The sequence below is a fragment of the Phragmites australis genome, chromosome 12 (genome assembly GCF_958298935.1).
Source record: "Phragmites australis chromosome 12, lpPhrAust1.1, whole genome shotgun sequence".
In the NCBI taxonomy this organism is placed as follows: domain Eukaryota; kingdom Viridiplantae; phylum Streptophyta; class Magnoliopsida; order Poales; family Poaceae; genus Phragmites; species Phragmites australis.
In genome coordinates, this window is record NC_084932.1 from 28,530,590 (window position 1) to 28,551,883 (window position 21,294).

The 21,294-nt window shown below is 40.8% G+C and overlaps 3 protein-coding genes and 1 non-coding gene across 5 annotated transcripts; 2 read left to right on the plus strand and 2 right to left on the minus strand.

The window, feature by feature from the left end:
- The first annotated feature begins 2,150 nt into the window (after positions 1-2,150).
- LOC133887313 (uncharacterized) lies at positions 2,151-5,366 on the plus strand. The gene is made up of 7 exons (XM_062327245.1): positions 2,151-2,502; positions 2,944-3,001; positions 3,119-3,199; positions 3,282-3,317; positions 3,444-3,683; positions 3,775-3,913; positions 4,703-5,366. The coding sequence occupies exons 1-7, from the start codon at positions 2,306-2,308 to the stop codon at positions 5,167-5,169; spliced, it is 1,218 nt and encodes a 405-aa protein (XP_062183229.1). The 5' UTR covers positions 2,151-2,305; the 3' UTR covers positions 5,170-5,366.
- Positions 5,367-6,026: 660 nt separating this feature from the next.
- LOC133887589 (U6 spliceosomal RNA) lies at positions 6,027-6,129 on the minus strand. The gene has a single exon (XR_009903623.1). It is a non-coding gene; the product is annotated as a U6 spliceosomal RNA (small nuclear RNA).
- Positions 6,130-11,668: 5,539 nt separating this feature from the next.
- On the plus strand, positions 11,669-14,836 carry LOC133886758 (uncharacterized). The gene is made up of 4 exons (XM_062326574.1): positions 11,669-12,127; positions 12,583-12,735; positions 13,291-13,587; positions 14,138-14,836. Exons 1-4 carry the CDS (start codon positions 11,741-11,743, stop codon positions 14,579-14,581), a joined length of 1,281 nt encoding a protein of 426 aa, XP_062182558.1. The 5' UTR covers positions 11,669-11,740; the 3' UTR covers positions 14,582-14,836.
- A 401-nt stretch (positions 14,837-15,237) lies between these two features.
- LOC133886759 (GRF1-interacting factor 3-like) lies at positions 15,238-19,451 on the minus strand. 2 transcript variants are annotated; one of them, XM_062326576.1, is made up of 4 exons: positions 19,234-19,451; positions 16,928-17,004; positions 15,967-16,060; positions 15,238-15,880 (listed from the first exon to the last, which is right to left on the minus strand). In XM_062326576.1, the coding sequence occupies exons 1-4, from the start codon at positions 19,294-19,296 to the stop codon at positions 15,518-15,520; spliced, it is 597 nt and encodes a 198-aa protein (XP_062182560.1). In that variant the 5' UTR covers positions 19,297-19,451; the 3' UTR covers positions 15,238-15,517. The 2 variants fall into 2 exon arrangements, with proteins under 2 accessions (XP_062182560.1, XP_062182559.1); XM_062326575.1 differs by having other exon boundaries at positions 15,238-15,889; positions 19,234-19,446.
- Between the last annotated feature and the right edge of the window lie 1,843 nt (positions 19,452-21,294).

A 21,294-nucleotide genomic window follows, 5' to 3' on the forward strand; every position in this document is an offset into this window, starting at 1 on the left:
TATATAAGTAGGCCATATTGGTAGCATGGAATTTACATAGATTCAAAATTTTCTAACTTGAATGCAGTAAAGCATGAAGAATAACCAAACCATCTCCAATTATATTGACTTGTAATATAGATATATTTGCATATATCAAGTATATATATAGCACCTTATCCATACATGTGAATACATAGTTTTTTTTGCGAGGATGTGAATGCATAGTTCCATGTGCCAACAGAAGTTGATGAAGTTTACCATTACACATGAGCTGATGCTGTCGTGTGGACGATGATGTATCTCAATGCCAATCGTTTGGAATAGTTTACAAGAGCACGTAAACGCATGAGCTTAGTTGGACAACAATATATGATAACAGAGTAGCTTGCATCATGCTTGTCGAGTTGTCGTTGCCCGCCGTGCAAAAACGAATGATCAGCGCGGCACGTCAGCTTGCAAGATATCGTTCAACGTGCTTTTACTCCAAGGAAACTACGAGTAGAATACTGCTGGATGCACGACGAGTATCGAATATGGCTAGATTCACATGTTGCCCTCTTGGATGCTTTCTGGGTTGCTAGAGTTTGTGTCGTGTGTATATAGGAAAAATAGTACGTACTCTTGGAAATATATACTCTGATTTTATTCATAGTTGATCTCATTATAAATATACTATTTTTTAATGTATATAAAACTTTTGAAATGTATATACTTCTTAATAAGTGAAGTATATATTTTTTTTTCTAAGATGTATATTACTTTTAAGATGTGCATACTCGTTTTTAAACACCCATTAGAAGGAGAGTATATACACTCGGGAAAACAATTATTCCAACCCAACATGAGGAAAACAGGAAACACAATTATTTCAAAACTGGAAAACCAACCAACTGAAAATTACATATTATAAAATAGGAAACTGTCAATTGTAACATCCCTATTACAGAATAGGAAAATACTTATTTCGAAACTGAAAAACCGATGACCGATGACCGGAACATCCTTATTTAACACGCTGGTGTGTGTGTATCCTCTAGAGGTATTCAGAACGAAGTATTTACATCTTAGAAAGCAGTATACATATCTTAGAAAATAATATATACATCTTATAAAGTATATATTTTATTTATAATAGAATCAATTATAAATTAAACCAAAAGTATGTACTCTAGAGTACATACTAGTTTTTCTATATATACACACATATTTTGTTAATTCTTTTGGTCAAACTCTGGCCAAAAGATGCATCATGTTATTGCAACATACACAGCCGAGTTTATCCATATACTCTCCTTTGATCAAAGTCTGGGCAAAAGATGGCATGGTGTTGAAATATCAAATTTAGATATTGAGATGGCTTAGGACCATTGTGGTTGGTTCACCAATACACATCTGAATTGCGGAATAAATAGAGTTATTTGCTCAGATAACTCTGCACCAATTTCACAGAGGACAACTTGTTTCAATTTATTAGATGACAACTAGAAGATTAGCGATAAAGGCAAGCATGGTACAACGTGCCCTCCAAATCTAATCATCTATAACACGTTACTTACACGTATCTAGGATATTTTCTAGGTCGCCGGAGTTTTACCCATACTCTAAATGAACGGTTTGATCATTTGATCAAGCACTAGGCAAAATATGGCATGCTATTGTGACTTATACGCTCACTATATACTAGTTAGGATGTCAAATTTGGATATTGAGATGGCACATGGTTATTGTAGGTTTGCTACTGCACATATAGCTAAGTTATCATTATTAGGGTTTTCACCAATTTCGTGTAGGACACCTAGAGGACCAACAAATGATGACAAGAATGGTATATGTGCATTTAATATCTCTTTTCAAGTACAATCATTTTTCGTACAAATTACACGTTGACCTTAATTATATAAAACAACATCAATACGTGAGCATCAAAAGAGACCTATCAAAGTTCGGAGATATAAACTTGAAATTGACAAGTGCAAGTATGCATCCGCATCTAACAGGTGAAACGGACATATTTTCCAAAAATAATAAATGTTATCCTTCAACTTTTTTGAGGGCCACCTGGGTTTGTCATGGGGTTGAACTTCAATTCAAACTATCACTATCACCAGTGTGTGAACTCCCCGGTGCTCTGTAGCATTATTATACCAACACACTTACACTGGAACGCTTCCACGGCCCTGTTACCCGCCACACGTCCCCAGAAAGATACCCCAGCACGCGCCACACGCCCCGCCCGCGCCGCCGCACCCGCACGCCCCTTCCTTCCTCCCCAACTTGAAGAAGAAGCTTCTAGAACCTTCCGGAAGGGCTCGGCGGCGGCGGGATGTGGGGGCGGCACTACTGGGGCGGCGGGAGGCGGCCGAGCGGGGCCGCCGGAGCAGGAGGAGACGGCACGGCCGGCGGCGTGGTGGTGATGTTCGCGTGGCTGTCGAGCCAGGAGCGTCACGTGAGGCCGTACGTGGAGCTGTACGCCGCGCTCGGGTGGGCGTGCCTCGTCTGCCACTCCGACTTCCTCACCCTGTACGCCTGCCTATCTGCTCTCGCCTTTCATCCTTTGCCTGCGATGAACCGTGTAAAGGCACGATCTTTAGGTGGTCTGATTCCGTTCGGTAGCGCGAAATAGATGCGATTTTTGCTTGGCTCCGAAGTCGATGAGTTCTTGAAATCGCCGGAGGTCTGGTATTAGGGGAGGAAGCTTCAAGTTCTCGGTCGTTCCATTTGAGTTCTTGCAAGATTGGGACGTTTGGGGGCACACTACTGGCGCTAGAATTGGTCAGTCAAGGCCAAAATTTCAGATGGGTAGATTGGAGGAGCTAAGACAAGCCTGATGCCGGTACATGTATTCAGTTGGGTCGTTACATAGCACGAACTTCCTATTTTTAGCAGTGTGTCTCCATAGTCCGTACAATTGAATCAATTGCTTTGTTCGTAATCAGTTAATCACATACCTTGCTTACGCAGGTTTTTCCCCGAGAAGGCTGCCATGCTTGCCGACCGGGTTCTCAGGGAGCTGGTTAAGGTATGTGCACCTCACTGCATTGCAAGTTCACCTGGCTGGCTTGGTCCAACTGTTATATGGACCAAATGTTCAGATGCATCTGATGGATTGTTGCTGAATTGCTCTTCGGAAATCCAGGAGCTGAAGGTTAGGCCAGTACCTGTTGTGTTTGCATCGTTTTCGGGAGGGCCAAAAGGTTGCACATACAAGGTTCTTCAGGTGAAAAGATGGAAGTCGGTAACCCTTTAGCTGAATTATTTCTCTTGTTTCCTGTATTAAAGCTCTCTTTGTTGACCGACAGCTGATCGAGAGAAGATGTGAAGGGAAACTAAGTCTGGTATGACATTTTTTTCCTGCCATCCCCCCTCCCTATGCACTCATCACTCATAGAAATTTTAGTTGAATCTTTGTTAGTTTTAGTTACTCATTTTGAAGAAAGCTTTCATGGTTTTACTTCCTACAGGATGAGTACCAGCTTGTACAAGATTGTCTATGTGGGCAAATGTATGACTCGAGTCCCGTCGATTTTGTCAGTGATTTAGGCACTCGCTTTCTCCTTCATCCAAGTGTCCTGAAGATGTCTGAACCTCCTCGTGTCTTGTCATGGATGGCCAAGGGCATTGCCTCAGGTCTAGACACTCTTTTCATCAGCAAATTTGAAGAACAACGTAATGAATATTGGGACACACTATATTCATCAGTGGTATGTCACTCTATTGACCACATTGATGTATAGCCTGATTGAAGCTGAACATATTTGTGAATATCTGTAACTTTAGTCCATTGTAATGCAGCATGTTGGTCCAATACTAATACTCTGTTCAGAGGATGATCAATTTGCAACATGTTCGGTTGTTCAAAATTTTGGCCAGCGTCTGCTTGAGCTTGGTGGTGATGTGAACCTAGTTAAATGGCACAGTTCTCCTCATGTAGGTATGTTCTTCTCTCCTTTCTGTCTACCTAATAGCAATTTTAATTAGGGATTGGATTGCTCTTTACTCCATTCAGGTACCTAGCCATTTTAATCATTATGACTTCCTAGTTAAAGATTTTGACAATTTTTCTCTTCTTTTTAACATCGTCCCCCATTATGCAGGCAAGAAATACAAAGACTAGACTTGTTATTGATTACTTGGCTTGGTCCTCCAAAATGACGAATTACTGAGTTGTTTTAGTTAGAGTGTGTATTGACAACAATCTATCAGAATGCATAATGAATTTTTAGGTAAAATGTGAGGAGAGGAGAATGCATAATGATGGCATGAAAAGCACTTGTTCCCAGTTGCAGGACTCTACTAGTAGTACTGTATTGGTAGAGCTTCAAGCTCTCAAATGGAACAACAAAATTGGGCCATTTACCATACATTGTGTTAGCCCCAGGGTACTGACTGCCGTAAATAGGTCAAAGTTGATCAAATCCAATACTCGGAAGTTGCCAAATAATCTACCAAAAGGTTTTGAGTCAGCAACCAACCAAATCATCGTTTGAGTGGGAGACCAAAAAAAGTTACCCCCAGACTTACTCTAAATTAGAAAAGTTTCAGTGGGAGGCCAAGGAAAAGTTTCATGTGAACTTATTGAACCATATGCTCTGTATGCAAAAGATTTTCGTTATGCAAAAGATTTTCGTAGGGATGCTCGTTATGTTACTTTAGCCATATGAAACTTATAACACCCCTATAGTTTCTGCTTATCAGTTTCTCTTCCCCACTTGTCATGCAGGTCATTACAAGCATCACCCTGAGGAATACCGAGCTGTGGTGACTGAGCTACTCATAAAAGCATCAACACTTTATGTGAGCAGAAGACAACTTAATGGTTATGAGGTGGGCACAAATGAGCACAGCGACATGCCTCTGTCCACCTCCAATCTCCATAGGACTGCTGCAAGATCTAATGGTAGGCTAAGAAGGGCACCGATCGATCCAACCGACCAATTCTTCCTACCGAGCTCCATGGAGTACCACGAAAGCAATGAAGGACCAAAACCAGAGCTGTTCAACATGCCAAGCGTGGAAAGCATGAACCCCCATGGGGTGCTGGGGCAGATGTTGTATGATGTATGTGTCCCGAAGAACATAGAAGGCTGGGACCTCAAGCCTTCTGCGTCATTGAATGGGAGGCACATGAATACCATTGCACATGGAAACTTCAATCCAGTTAAATGCATACGCCGCTCCAGATTGTGAAAATTTTGATTGAACATGTGGATGAATATAGGTGATTTGTGTCTACGGTGAGAGAACCTTATTTGGTGGATGCTGGTGGAATTAAGATAGCCATTATCCATTGAATAAAATGAGTGACTTGTTTTTGTACATTAACAACATTGTGTATTTTTTTAGATGAACATTGTGTTCTGTTACTAAAGATTTTTTTTTTTTGGGAGAAACGATACTAAAGAAAATTGCTCAGTTATCTTTGTTAGGGTGCCAGACAAAAGAAAAAAAAACCTTGGCCTGATAAGTACAATTTATTTTACAAACTGAATTCTGAATGCCCTCATAAGGAGAGAATCAGAAATACCATGAACAGAAACCATGTAAGGAAAACTAAGTTTGTTGTGTGGTCCAATTATGTGATTCTTGATGGAAAATTGTTCCTTACCACAACATTATTTACTTTGATATAGATTTTATTGAGACAACTTGGAGAATATATACTGCAAAAAAGGAGGGAGAATACAGTTAAACAAACCAAAGCTCGAAAAAAGCCCCTTACGGAAGTGCACATAACAGTGAAGAATCCAGGCAATCAGCGCAGGGCCCTATTTGAAATGGCAGGGGCACATTTGCAACGATCAATTCCAAAATAGAAAATAGCAGGCCTAAAACGAAGGTTTGGGGGCATATTTGCAAGGAAACACTCGCAGCCAGGAAGTGATGCGTGAATCTGCGAAACAATTTGGATCTGTCTGTAAGATGGGAGGAGCAGCGAGGACCTAAACAGAAGACTCCAGGGGCATACCTCTAAGCAAAAACTCTCACCCAGGGCCCTATATGTAAGAGAAAACCGAAGGGCCAGGGACCGATGCTGAAAATCTCAAAAAAATTTGGACCATTTCTCGATTTGTGCGTGTCATCCTTGCGCAGGGGCCATGCTAATCTTCTCTGTATCGTTCCAATTTTATCGGATGTCTCCAAAGAGACAACGCCATGCTCCACGCCGCGGCTTATAACTTAGTCTACGCATTGTTCGATGGGCGATGTGGTACTAAACTCCGAGCCTACGGCCGTCCCGCGTGCTGTCGGGGCCGAACGCGCGACGCAAGTCACCCCCACGTGGGCTGGATCTATTAACGCGGCCCGTCTTGCCGGAGCGCGAGCGAACTGGGCCTCCATGTGTCTAGTGGAGCATGCAGCAATTACATGCAGAGGAAGGATCACCTCCTGCTACCGTCTTCAGCGCCGGCCGGCGACGTCCATCTCCGGCCGACGACGAGAGCGGTTGCATCGGACGGATCGTGCAGTTGCTCCGACAGTTGCAATTTGCTGACCATCATATCATACGATCTACAAATTTTAATGGCCGCGGCCTTATCTCCTAACATCTTTTTTGGCTTCTAATGTTCATTTTTCCTTCCTTAAAAAGGAGATTTTATTTTTAAAAAAACGAACGGGTAGAAGTGCCACCTATTATATTAGAAAGAAGGATTTAAGCCTAAACTGGTAAACATACAAAGACCGTCAAGGTCATAAAAAAAAAAAACACAGCCGCGCACAGGGCAAGAGCGTCTGACACCTCCTGTCTCCTCCATAATCTTCACCATTAGAGCGTGTATAATATGGGTGTTTGAATGTGTTTATGAAAATAACAAAAAAAAAAATCTCAACTGAAGTAGCACAGGTGTTTAGATAGAGGGTAAGATACTTATTTAAACACCACTGCTTATATTAGTGCTAACAAAATACATAACTATATTTAAACACATATAATCTTTGTTTATATTAAACATTATAATTTTTAAGCACATGTAGTTCTCGTTTGTATTAAAAATTACAATTTTTATATAGATATTTAACATTCTCTTTCCTTAAATACCTAGTCGTAAGTACCTAGTCGTAATCAGCTTCCAATGAGATTTTCGATCAAACTCAAATTCAAAATTCAAAAAAAATCAAAAAATTAACGAAATTTGTCCAATTTTTATTAAATTTCACCAAATTACTATACGGTTACCGCGGTTAACGTCCGCGGACTGTTTTCGGTGGTTAAACGTATTTGTGAACCATGTTGTACATGAGAATCTGGACTGCCCGTCATTCTGCCTGACCTCTGGTTATTGTGTTATGGCTCCCAACCACCAACGCAACACCTTTGAAGCTAGTAGCTGTTGCGTGTACAAAAGTGGCTGTAATAGACGGATTAATTTCCGCAGTTGTTCCCATGGTTGCACTCTCTCTTTTTTTTTTTTGCGAGAACCCATGGTTGCACTCTTCTCTTCATGATGGATGTGGTGTCTGTATACTATGTATGTTCTAATTTCTTCTTAATCGAAAGATACGCTGAATTTTTCAGGGTGTTCCGAAAGAGAAAAAAAAAAATCTTCTCCCACGTCACATCTTTAATGCTTATGGTTATGGGTTCACTGTCTCTAGTTTCTTCTGGGATTCTTCTGTGAAGTTACACCTAGTTCTTTCTTCTTAAAGTTTGGTCATCTTGTCGAGTGAAGTTTCCCAAGAGAGAATTTCTGCCCAAGCATTACTTTGCTAGGTACGTAGACACGCATAGGAGATCCACCTATTATATTAAAAAGAAAGATATAAACTCAGACAGGCAAGATACAAAGGTAATCAAGGCAACTGAAAAAAGAAAAGAAAGTAAAAAGAAAAAAAAAACACAGCGGCGCACAGGGCAAGGACGTCTGACTCTCTCTAAACCGGTAAACCCCACGTCCTCGACTCCTCGTCTCCTCCTTAATCTTCTGTTATAGAAGATAACTGGAAAAATTTCTTCTTTTGTTACGTTATGTATATATTCGTCTGCTTATGCTTTCTGATTCTTATTTTGTTTTCAATTTATGCGACAGATATGAAATGTGCAGCGATTTCCTTAGAGTGAGAAAATACAAGGCGCATAAAGAACCCAAAGAAAAAGAAAAGAAGGATCGGATAAGGGAATATGCTCATGTGTGATGAGAATGACATCATAAAGAGTTCCACCTCAAGAAGCAAAGGTTTAAAGGATGAGGGAAAAAAAATCAAAGATATGGCGACTATAAGTGTAGATAGTGATTTCTCATTCTACTATCATATGGCGTTAAAGTCCACATGAAAATTACGATTTCTCAAATGTCGATAAAAGGAGCCATGAATCCTGTAAAATTCAAATGAGAAAGATAGCAAGCCAAGACCGCGCTTTTCTTTTCTCCTCTTGAGGAGATGGAAAAATGCAAATAGAATTTGTTGTTGGTATGATTCCCGTTTATATCTCATTTTAAGCGAATGCTCCTAGAATTATATGACATTTCAAAAGTAACCCTCTATATTGATTTTCTGGACAACACAGATCTAGTTCACTTGAATAAGAGCCGGGACGACACCAGTGGCATGGAGCAAAAAAACCAAGGTTGGAGATTTCAAGTTCAATGTAGTGGGGGACAAAGCGGCATCAAAAACAGAAGAAAGGGAAATATATTGGAACGAGACGTGGAGGTTATGTTAACCGGAGTCTAACATATGTTCACATCAGCATTTTCAGTTAAAAGAAGTGGAAAATTTGATGGCAGCTTTGCTGGGGTATTCCCTTACTCATTAGGATCAAATATCATATTTGCTTCATATGTGTCTCGTCTTGGTAGATTTTTCTTTTAGTAACTGATAACGTATTTGTTGACAGCGAGACATATGTCGTGATTTCGTTAATAGTTAAGCTACATATCTCTAGTCTTGTTAGACTCAGTGTGTACGCGTATACAAGTTGTACCGGTGTTTAAAAAATCTAGATGACCATCTGCAAGTCAGATAAGGGAAAATCAAAGAAGAAAAAAGAGATGACTTCGCAATGTTTTTCGCATTTTTTTTTCCTTTTTCCAGAAAAGAGATGACTATCTGCAAGTCAGATCATGTTTTGTTTTTCAGAGATGACTCGTATGTTCCGACGCCCCCACGAACTCCTTCCAATCGATCAATCCCCTCTAGCCAATCAATCACCTCCAACAAAATCTCCTCCTTTCTTCTCCATTGCTACTCATGCTTGTAACAAAATAAACTATTAGCTATTTCACTTCCAGATCTAGTCATACAATGGCAAATGATTGATTCTCGCTCCCCTTCTGAACTACAGAATATTATCCAGGCCTCAAGAATGCTATTTTGTATTTTGTGTGTGTGAACTTAACGCACCTAGTTGCCCCTAAAATGTTTGTTAACTTGGGTTTGTTCTTGTAATTCATTCCACAAGAAAATGGATATCAACTGCTATTTCTAAGCGCACATGCTATTTCACAAGCCCACCTGACGAGGCAGTTTCTATTCAACCTAAAGCAGGTATCATACAATTCAGTCCTAATCTATCCTGTTCTATCTTCATCTGTTTAGGCCTTAGTACGCAGAACGGTTATCAACTTAGTACACACCCAATTAAGAAACACAAACACAGGTCTGATCATGCCACATATTCACAGAGACAGAAATGCAGGGAAACTAAAAATAGAATGAGTTGTTCATCTATCTCATCCCCGCATGTTAATATGGATTTCAGGATGTCATAGCACTTCCTGATGGCCCTGTTGTTATATCTCCAGACGGCCTCTTTCCTTCGCTTTACAGAGAAGGTGAGTGCATCCTTGCTACATTCAACTTTTTTTTCTCATTCTGGCAATGATCCCTGAGAAAGGACCCCTTCATATTATCTAGAAGAGTATTCTAATGTTTGGTTCATTGACTTTGGTTTGTAGTTATCAGAATAGCTCCTCATGAATTCAAGATTTCATGCCTAGAGGTGAGTAATCCCTGGCGCACAAAAATAAAAGAAAGGAAAATAATTTGACTTAATTATTCTCATGAAAAATCGGATGTTCTGGTTCATGTTTCTTCTGTTTTTTACAGGCTATCAGAGCATTATTTCCTCCTGACTCAAATCCAAATCCATTCTATGCTGGATTCGAAAATAGAGACACAGATGAGCTTAGTTACCTGAAGGTTGGGATTCCTATGGGCAAGATCTTCATAATAAACCCCAAGGTAACAAGACATGGAAATCAGACATCTCTTTTTGTGCAATTGCCTTGGACTCGAGGCAGTGAAGGCAGACTTGCATTGGGCATGGCATTCAGAGAAACTGTGTTTAAATTTTCCTTCCATGCAAGGTGAAGTTGCAGTGAATCGTCGGGTTGATACAAAATCATACACATCCCTGCATGCTCTTGTCAATGGGATGTTCCCGCCATTATCATCATCATCATCATCTGAGCAGGTTTGTTATTTTGCCCAATTCTTGTATATTATCAGCATTTCCATATAGTATCTATCAGTTGATCAAAGTGTAGTTACCATTTATCCTGATGGTGACTTGGTCAATTCAGGAGGATTACAATACCTGGAATTACTGGAAAATGCCGTTGCCACCTGTTGATACTTGAGGTATAAGTGAAGTCTGCACACAACACTGTGCTAATTTTATGCTGCACAGCAGTGGTGATGAGAAGGCAACCATGGTGAAGGTTCCCTGGGTATTTTTCACCTATGTTTCTCCTACTAGTTTCTTTCTTTACGAGCTTATGTCTAACATGTTTCATGCACTGACCACCTGTTTCCGCAGGCCAATCACTGGTTGGTTACATGCGGATGCTCCTGATATAAACTCCTGCAAGAATGACACTGTATATATAGGATCATAATAGACGACTTACAGCCTGTACGACTGATGAGGCGGCAGAAGCAATGTAGCTATTTGTTGTGTTCCATTTGTTGTTGTAGGACTCGAACTTATACCTCCAGGTTGCAGTCATATTGAAACAGGAACAGGAAAATATCTCTCCCTCTATGTCATGTAACTGAAAGGTGTATAATTTACTGAATGGAGGGATCTGATAGGGTTGTTGTTTCGTGAGATTTCGTTCCATCATTCTTGATGTAATTGTGGTTTCATTGTAATTTGTAGGAGAGCAATCTCTGTTCATATATATGCTAGTGTTAAAAGCATACACCCTTTTGACAATCGCATGTTGCAATTGGCCAAAGCTGCATCATGTTCTTTTACCTCATATAAGTCTTTGTGAGTATTTTACAAAAAAATGAGCATCATGTTCTTTTACCTCTATGTATATGCCGTCTTGGGTTATATGCTTATGAATTTCTATGCTTTATACCCAGAGCTACTTTTTTTAGCTGGGCCTCATTGACAGATATATGATTAAGCTATGCTGCAATTTGTTTGAAAAACACTTATTATCGTGCGAATAAATCCTCCATCTGATAGTACCGGTGATCCTATTATTCGATGATATATTGCACTTACTCATATGGAGCTAAATGTAGAAATAAATAGGGGAAATGCTGAGACATGAGATATGATGATGTCCAAGTCATGCATCATTTATGACTTCGTGAGTTCTGGTTCTGATAGTCTAATGGCATCACGGCAAATCTCATCTAGCTCCCCTCCTTGAAATTCTTGATCTGTTTCAGCACTAATCTGTGAAAACTCATGTGAACGCAGAAATGCAAACTTTCTGGAGGGCCTGTGCGCAAAAGTCCGATCTTCCTCTTAAGCAACAAAGCCTGGCTCACCTCCTCCAAAACCCTAGAGCCGTCTCCAATGGCGGACATCCGAAGCGTAGCCCCGCCCGCCTCCGCCTCCGCCTCCACCAAGAAGAAGCACTCCAAGAAGCGCAAGGCCATCGACGTCACTGTCGACGCCTCCCTCACAGGCAGTTCCGCCGCCGCGGCCCCCGTGGTCGCCTACTTCCCCTCCGGCTACGACCCCCTCGCCACTGCCGACGAGCCCCCGCGTGCGCGGCTCTTCCGCCATGAGAGGCGCCCCACGCACGTCGACCTCGTGGTCGGTAGCCCCGGTGGTGGCCCCGACTTCGTCGGCCGGAGCTACGCCGGCGAAGCCGCCACGCCGCAGCTCTGCAGCTACGCCCTCGGCGTCCTCGACAAGGCTTCAGGAACGCTTAAGGTCGTCCCCATCGCCTCCAACAAGGTGTGTACGTCCGGTTGCGTCAAAGTTTCAATTTTTCTTCTAGTGATTGTTGTTAGTTGAAGTGGAATGGTTATTGTCACACAGATTTTAATCAGTTTTAGATGTTCACTGAGCAATTTTGGCTTCTAAATACTAACATACTGGTGCAAACGAACAAGGAATGTGTTTGCTGAGTAGCATGCTTTCTTTTTCTTTTTGGGCAGTGGTAAGGTGGAATTGGGTAGTTTAGGATTTTAGCATACTAGCAGTAAATATGTAAATCTCAGACCAGTTGTTATGATTTTCATTTTGATAGTTATGATTTTAGCATACTAGCAGTAAAGATGTAAATCTCTGACCAGTTGTTATGATTTTTATTTTGATATTGGTCTACATTTGAAAAGTAGTAAGAAATACTTTCGTGCAGATAACATTAGCATTGAAGTATTGTTCTAATCATTTGAATTTGGAAACAGATTTTGAGGCTAGAGCCACATCTTGAACTGCAAAAACCAGCACATTCACAGCACTCTGAAGTGGCACCGCAAGCAGGCTCAGCTGTAGCAAATGATGAAATGAAGATACAAGATCTTACCAGGGTGTTTGGCACCCAGAAAGACAAGGACATGGTATGTTTTTTTGTATGGGTTTACTAGCCTGCTGTTTGTTGTGTTTGCAACTATGTGTTCTGGAATTGGGTCTGTGGTGTAAGCTTGAACATTGAAGTTGAAAGGTTATAAAACAATAGGAGCAACAATGAAACAATTCCTCTGCATGCTCCTGTTTATTTTTCTTGTTTTGAGGAAAGAAGATTTTAAGATAAAGACGAGGGCGCAGTTACTGAACAGATTTGTTAATCCAGAACTCAACATCAACTTCCATGGCGCTAGTATGATTTTTGTGTTCTGTGCATCTAGACTCGAGGTAAATTTGGGTTCCCTGCTTCAGGTAACAAGGGAAATTTTTGTTAGATACGTATACCAGTGGTTCAACCTAAAATCTGATTTAAAGATTCATCACATGCATGAATCGTTAACAGTTCTCATTGTACATTGGCCATAATCACTTTCATGGTGTTAAAGAGGTCCTTACAGGCCAACGAAATTGTCTTCCCTTTTTGTCATGTTAAGAGCATTGCAAAGTGGCAGACTTTAGTGTTTGATTGAGGCTACTATTGTTTGCAGGATAATAAGTGGAGGTCATTAAATGAACAAAGAAATGATCCTTCTGCTTATGAGAACCTTGACCTTGGAAATACAAACACCAGTGACAGCCAGGCACCAGAAATTGTTCGGAACATTCCACCTTATGATCCTACTGCAGATACATCAGAAAAGGCATATCTTTTTTATGAGATTATTCCAAAGAATATACAGCCGCATCTTTTAGAAATTGTGGGTCATTTAGAATCAGGAGAATTTCCTTCAAAAGGCTATGGGAGTTTTGTTTCAAATCGTGTACACAAGTTGCATGAGCTTCAGGTAAATAGTTATATTCTTTCTGTATATTTTTTCTTGTTATCCAGCTGTCCATTTTCAGTCATCACATTCTCATATTAGTATAAGCTTCTTGGGACAAGGAAATTTATTTTGGACTAAACCAGACAGATGAAGAGTACTCAGATAGTCTTATGTTGTCATGTTGTATAGTGGAAGAACACCATTAGTTAAGTCTGACGTTCTTGTGGTTGTTTCTGCAACAATTTTTTTTCAATGGAGTTTGGAACTGTTTACTACTTTTCAAGCAGTTTATGCTTGTGATGTCAGCAGACATTTTACTGTCATGATATTCAGATAGCATTATAGTCTGCACTATAACTGCAATGATGCCATGTAGAATGGCACTGATCTCTATCTATCCCCCCCCCCCCTCCCCCCATTGCGCATTTGAAGAGCTTGGTTGCCAAATTGATGCCAGCCAATTGTTTGCTTTTATGCTATTTTAAATTCAGTAAACAAGGTGCTTTTTTTGAGTTACTTCACTTGTTCGATGTGATCTAAAAGAAGCAAGTTTTGTCTTGCTTTGTTTTAGGGTGAAGATAAGGAGAGGCTTGCTTGGATACTGTCCTACATCACACATCTCCTATCTTTGTTGGTACGAAATGGTTCCATGTCCAAGCGTCATAGGAAAGACAGAAAGGAAAACCAGGCAAATCATGGACCAGCGACCCCACATGCTGTATATCGTAAGCTGTTGCTGATGTTTACGGAACCAGGGTCTAGTGCCTTGTCGACAGAGAAAAATGAGCTTCTGATCAATTACATCTTGGTCCTATCGCTTTTTGCCGATGACTTCCGTTCCGATCCTTCAGATATATGCGCAGACTTGAAAATGACCCGGCAGATGCTTAAACCATACTACGACCAGTTGGGATGCAAAGCTGTGTCAACAGGTGCTTTTAAGCCTACTTTCATGACACTTCCAGCTCCTCTCAAGTTCCCACAAGAAGTTACAAGGAGAAGGTGGCGGCGGTAGTCGTCTCAGAGAGAGAGAAAACAATGGTTATTATCTCAAAAATGGCTTATATTTCTTGAATTTTGAATTCTGATATACTGCGATCAAAGCTAAGCGGTGCATGCTCTGTTCAGTTTTTTTGCAATGTATTATAAACGACGAAAATAGTTGTTTCATTTCCGTTGCCCCCACTGTTGTCAGAAAAGGAACATGTCATGTATTGATATTTGCCGATCAGAAATTTATTTAAATGCTACCTTGGGTTAGCTTTTTTTTGCCAGTTCGATGAATAATGTGCTTATGTAAGCCTATGGAGATTGCCGCTGCATAATGGAGCATGTCATTTTGGGGTGGAGTATAGCCATCTGTTCTTGCCAGACCTAGAGGCTCTTGTTCGTACTTGCTACCGCATATTTATTTTTCACTGAACGATCATCTTTACCTTTGTTCAAAAGGTACAGGTCCTTCAGATTGCAGAATTGCCGAACTGATGTAAATTGCACTACGTCACATGTTGACCCATACAAAATATTCTGAATAATGGAGCAAGCATTAATACAACTTAGATATATCCTCACACAAATGCTGTCTACCTGCATGACCCTTTAGTTAAAAATGTCATCACAGCTACAAGCATTACTGACTTGTACAAATACAATTACATGTTGAAGCCAATCTTTACTGGAAACCATGATATTAGCCGGCAAACAGAAGTAAAATCCACTAGGACAACAGGCTGGTGAATTATTCCATATGGGCTACAATAATGTAGAATTTGGATAATAATCTCAGACAGATTACATCATCATTCTAAAGTTTGCTCTACAGATCCATAAGGCAGGTCCTCTAAACCAGAGTAAACTGGTAACGACTAATTGTCATTCACGAGCAGAGTGGCATTCCTTTCTTTTCGTTGCTAGTATACAAGGCATTATTCACTCTAACAGGCTACTCAACTTAGGATTTCTCTGATGCGTCACCACCCACCTCATTATCCGCTCCAGTTCCGCTTTTGTAGCTCTCAGTGCCAGAAGGTTCTGAGCTCACTCCAGCCACTGCATCCTGCTTGCCTCCTCGCCCATCTGTAGGAACAGGGGCTGACTGCTGAAGGTCGGCTGGGCGAGCGGGGTCAGCTTGCATAGGCTGCATGCCGTTGACGTTAGCTGATCTCATGACCATCTGTCCAGGGAAAGGAAGAGCTTGTGCTTGCTGCTGGTGAAGCTGTTGCTGCTCTTGCATCTGTTGCGGGGTTAACGGTGTTCGTGGAGGGAACATTGGTACCTGTGACATGTAATGCCCTGCACCTGGCGCTATACCAGGCTGCATCATCTGTTTACAAACAAATAAAAATTTAAGTGAATGCAGCAAAAGGAGGGGCTTGTGGTACCAACTCGAACACGACTAACCTGAGGGCGACTTGCAGGGTTTTGTGATGGTTGGGGTTGGGCATCTGCGATGGCAGCCAGATACAAGAGATTCTTCTGAAGTTGAGCCTGATACCTAAAAGTTCACAGCATGAAAGATACTGTTATCCAAAATGCATTGCCATTGATACATGTCATTTTAGAAGAACATAGCAATTACATAGGCAGGTCAATCATGAATGAGATTTTGTTAGTTATAGTGCATGAAGGTATAGATTAGAAATGTGTCATTCATCCTTCTAAAGTTTTAGTGCATCAAGAAGGTATGGATTAGAAATGTGCATCCTTCTCAATTGACATCTGAAATTAGTATGGCAAAATGACCACAAAACGATGTAACAAACAATAATCAGAATTTCAGACAGTCTACAGTTAAACTAATTAAAACAGCCTTATCAGTTGACATGAAATTAGTACAGAAAAATGAGGTACCTCACAATTGGATCAGAATTTCAGACAGCCTAAAATAAAAATAATAACTAATCCATCTTGTTGAAATTTCAAGAATTTTTATTGTGGATGCTGATAGTCATAGTAGGATCGACAATAGGTAATTCAGATGACCAAAACTAGACAGAAACATATCATAGATCGTAAATAGAGAAGCCAAGTAATGCAACATTTTAACTCCACAAGGCCAATAACACTTCAGGAGCTACAACTATATATGAGTAGATCACAAATCACTCTTCTATCTAAGCATATCAGGGCGATCAATAGTCCTGAGAGTTAACAGAATATGGCCAGATGACTGCGAGTGATGCTGCTGTTAAAAGATACTCCAAAACATTGTACAAATAACTGCAATTCAGCTTCTTCTAAATGAAACGATCAACAGATGAATTAAAAGTTCATCATTGTGAGACTAGTAAAACCAACAGAAAATTTTCATGCAGTAACTGTGAGCAGTAAAATTAGTAATATAGTTCAGGAAGATACTTACTGAGCACATTCAGCCAACTTTCCTAAGTTTTGATTTTCCAGGATGGCCAAAATAAGTTGCTTATTTTCATCCAAATACTGCAAAAGAAAAATTCATTTACTATAGTGTTGGTAAACAGTAATCAGAAGTTAATGATGACATATACTATAGTGCTAGGCTTATGCATAGTCAGGAAGCAATCCATTTACCTTCGGTGTGTAAGATTTATGCAATCGGTTTTGTTCACAAAAAAGTTTTGATTCTTGATTTATTCATTTTACCATGCAGATATGGTTGGCTTCTTGAAAACCAAGCTTAATTGTATCTTAATGCTGAGCATTTGGTAGTGATTTTCAGACACCAACGTATTGTGGAGAATAGTAGATAAATGCAGCCCAGAGAAGAATGCAACCTGCATCTATGATAGCTAATGTATTTCATGATTTTATATGGCGAAGACCCTATCACTTGCATGCCATCCAAATAATTCAGTCATGGCTGCATCATATGCACCTAATTTAGCCCCAAGGAATCATAAATCATGACTCGCACATCTACCAATGCAGAGCACCATGTATCAGTGAGGTGAGTAGCCCCAGCCATAGGGAAGACGGTAGAGTACTGGTGAAGGACAACCACAATTGCTGAGCGAAGTACAGCAATGTCTGCCATATGGCAAACAGCCACGAGTCAGCAAGTGCCATAGTGCCATCACATGGCACCTAGGCATGTAGCAGCTAGTCACTAAGTCACCATAGGGCAGGCTAACAAACCACATTATTGGTGGATGGGTGACTGTCAAAGCTGATCTTATGCCAGCAAGCCACATTCCATGGCACAGGGCCATGGTCCAAAAGTGGTTAAGCACGGTTGACGGACCAAGCATTGCTGGACAATGTGATCAACCGACGACCGTGCAGGGATTAGTAAAAAAGGGGGAAATTGCTAAAACCCACCTGCAAATATGGCGGTTTGTCAAAATGCCCCTACAACTTCATTTTTGCTAGTCTTAACACCTGCATCTCTTCCTTGGTGTCAAACACCCCTCTAAGGCCATTTGACCGCATGACATGCTGTATGTGTGGTTTCTAAGTTCTAATGTGGCATGGTGATTTCCAGCATGGCTTCTAGCATCTCTGGTACCATTTATTCTGACCTAGAACTCCATTATTTTCACTCTCTACTCGCACAATTTTGGTGTTCATCTTAAAGAGTGCACACAAACAGAGTTCCAGGTTGAATTGAAGGGTACCCGAGACACCGGGAGTAACACTACAAGTGACCACATCACGCTCGAAGGCACACAAGCAGCATATCATGAGTATAGCATCCTTAGGGTGGTATTTGACACCTAGAAAGAGAAGCGGGTATTATAGTAGCAAAACAGAAGTTGTAGGGATTTTTTACATACCCCTAAAATGCAGATGGGCTTTTGCAATTTTCCCTAGCAAAAATGCCTGCAGACCGGCAAGCCATACTGCATGGCAGAGGACCATGGGTCAGTCAGCTGCCACACCACAAGGCACCAGCAAACACAAGCTGACAAGCTGCACCGCATGGCGTAGGACTGACCAGTGGGTATATTTAGTCAGGGAGATGCACATAATTTTACAACTGCTGATGGAACCCCAGGCCCCCATAGCCTTTGCCAAAATTTCAAAATTGATATTTGAATGGCACATGAGAGTGCCATTGCACATTTGGCCTTCGCACAAAAATGCAAATATAGCCAGCAAGCAGATATCGTCTCTGAATGCAGACAAGCAAGCCACATTCCATGGCAAAGAGCCATGGTCTGAAAATGGTATTACACGGCCACCTGGTAAGCATTGGTTGATTGTGGGCTATTAGCCAACAGGACGAGCATTAGTAGCAATGACCATGCTGCATGGCAGAGGGCCACAGGATGCTGTGTGGCAGCCAAGCATGGTGCAACACAGCAAAGGGTCTTCAAGCACGCGCCACTTACTACAATCGCCGAGCTTGCGCTGCAAGCTTCGGCACCTTCAGCCCCACATTGCAGAGGGCCTCAGCCCCCAGGCCGGCGAGCGGAAGCTCGCATTGAGCAGACAAAATGCAGTTATGCGCAGCTGTGCACGATTGCCGGTCGATGAACTTCGCCAAAAGTTCAAATCTTTTGAACTGTCAAGCTACCCTATTATCCTATGGTATACGTATAATCTGGAATCACCCAAAACCAAGAAACAAACAAGAAGCCCCAATCTTCACCCCTACCCAACATCGCCAGACAGGTACAACCCAACCCCCAAAGGAAGCACCTTTTCTGCAAGCGTAGCAAACCCTAGCAAGAAAGGGGCGGCGCGGACCTTTTGGATCTGCTCGGTGGTGACGCCGGCCGCCGGGGGCATAGGCATCTGCTGCTGCTGCATCGCCGCGGGCTGCTGGATTCCTTTCTCGCTTTGCCTTTGGAGGTTCCCGAGTTCGTTGAAAGAGGGGCTTCTGGTACCACCGTGAGTTGGAGATCAGAAAACGAAAATTTGCTGCACTCAACAAATTGGTACAGGTCCCTGAGAAAGGAAGGGGAAGGGGAAGGGGAAGGGGAAGACGACGGGCAATTACAAATCTGCCCTCGCTCCGTCGAGGAAAGACAAATGTGCCCCTCGATAGGCAAAACGGAATTGTGAATGAATAGTTGGGTATAGAGATTAAAATTTTGTCAAAATTTTAGTGAATTTTAAGAATTTGGATGGGAATAAAATATTTAATTTTTAAATTTTCTTTCATTGATATATGAGACTCACAGAGTAGAGGAAAAAATGACCTAAATTTTGATGAAATTTTGAGAATTCTGGAGGAAAACAAAATATCTAATTCTATAAATTTTTTCATTGATACGTGGGATCCATAAAGCAAAGGACAAAAGAAATGATCGAAATTTTGGTGAAATTTCATGAATTTCAGTGTCTTCATCGATGAACGAAAATAATTGTAAAATAAAATTAAAATCTTTGGTTGGGTAACATTCCAAATCATGTTGTATCTCCAAATGTCACTCAAATAACAACAGTATTAATGTGTTCTAGAAATGCAGACGAATGGTGAGATATCTAGGGAATATCATTGACATTTTATGTTGCATTCTAAAGTAATTTCTCGTATTCCAACCCTTATGAAAAGATCAATATCCACCCCTTATCTTATTTTTTTTTCCTGTTGTGCTCATGCTCTTCTCTTGCCTTCCTCATCACCAATAATTTAGCACCTCCACTTGCCTAATAAGTTCCTATTTGGCACAACTGAAACTTATGAGTTTTTGCTTGAAGTTGCTTATGTCTTATGCCAAAAATTATTAATTTTTACGATAAATTTTTAAGTTCTCAGCACACCAGCTTTTCAAAAAAATCACTCTCAGCCAGCTTATCAGCTTTCAGTTCATTCTATCATAAGCTAGTTTTTTAGCTTTCCAATAAAACCAGTATATTTATGTCAGCTTATAACTTATGAGAAGCAGAAGTTAGCAATAAGTTGTGCCAAATAGAACCTAAGTATTATGGCATTCTGGTTCTGGTCTCAAGTAGCAATTAACAAGATTGGATTAATCTGTAGTGTTCATCTGGATTGTTTAGAAAGAGAGGGCTACAAGTTTACCATTTGGTGTTGTATTCAAACATTCAACTATTTCGCTATATGATAAAATTGTTGGGAGAGAGAAATTAAGGAAACGGAAGGGGTAATCCTGTCTTTTTTTCAACCGTATGGTTACATGTAACAGTTGTGAGTTGTGACACTGTTGACTGTTTGAGTGATGGAGGAGTGCAGAGCAGGCAAGGCACTGTCCTGGGGGTGCGCATGCGACAGTGAGCAGCGCACACTTGGAAAGCCATGTGAAAGCAAGGTGAATGGTGCAAGCTTGGCAAGAGACTGTTAGTTTATGAAGACTTCCTTTTAGATCGTACTTACACTATGTTTAGTAAAACTCCAGCTGTCGCTAGATTTAGTGTTTATAGATTATTATAAAGTGGTTTAAGTAAGAAATAAAGATTCTTGCTGAGAAGGGCTGCCGTTGCACGTGGCATAATTTATAGGTAGCTGGGCCGCACAAGTTGTCTACCACTCCGGTCTACTGTGTGCAGTGACAGTGTCAAAAAATAACAACCAAAATGACTGGACCTTGAAAAACACCTAACCATGTTAGGATGCGTTTGGTTAAGTATAAGGTTGAATGGAATATGTCCATCTATATTTTATTGATGGGATAATTTAATTTTATATTTGGTAGTATAGATAAAGCGATTTAATTTATTGTTTGTTTGGACGGATAGAATTTAGATAGGGTTAGTCAAAATTTTATGTGATCCACTTGTCATATATTTAGTTTTTCATTAAAATATAATCATATGAGATCTTATTTTGTTTATTTAATTACA

Bases quoted from the DNA above. Each gene is read 5' to 3' on its own strand.
- LOC133886758 (XM_062326574.1), top strand. From the start codon at position 11,741: ATGGCGGACATCCGAAGCGTAGCCCCGCCCGCCTCCGCCTCCGCCTCC. The intron at 12,128-12,582 runs GTGTGTACGTCC...ATTTGGAAACAG, and splicing joins TCCCCATCGCCTCCAACAAG to ATTTTGAGGCTAGAGCCACA. The intron at 13,588-14,137 runs GTAAATAGTTAT...GCTTTGTTTTAG, and splicing joins ACAAGTTGCATGAGCTTCAG to GGTGAAGATAAGGAGAGGCT.
- LOC133886759 (XM_062326575.1), bottom strand. From the start codon at position 19,296: ATGCAGCAGCAGCAGATGCCTATGCCCCCGGCGGCCGGCGTCACCACC. The intron at 17,005-19,233 runs GTCCGCGCCGCC...TTTCTTTTGCAG, and splicing joins CCACCGAGCAGATCCAAAAG to TATTTGGATGAAAATAAGCA. The intron at 15,890-15,966 runs GTTAGTCGTGTT...GTTTGTAAACAG, and splicing joins ACCCTGCAAGTCGCCCTCAG to ATGATGCAGCCTGGTATAGC.
- LOC133887313 (XM_062327245.1), top strand. From the start codon at position 2,306: ATGTGGGGGCGGCACTACTGGGGCGGCGGGAGGCGGCCGAGCGGGGCC. The intron at 3,318-3,443 runs GTATGACATTTT...TACTTCCTACAG, and splicing joins GTGAAGGGAAACTAAGTCTG to GATGAGTACCAGCTTGTACA. The intron at 3,914-4,702 runs GTATGTTCTTCT...CTTGTCATGCAG, and splicing joins GCACAGTTCTCCTCATGTAG to GTCATTACAAGCATCACCCT.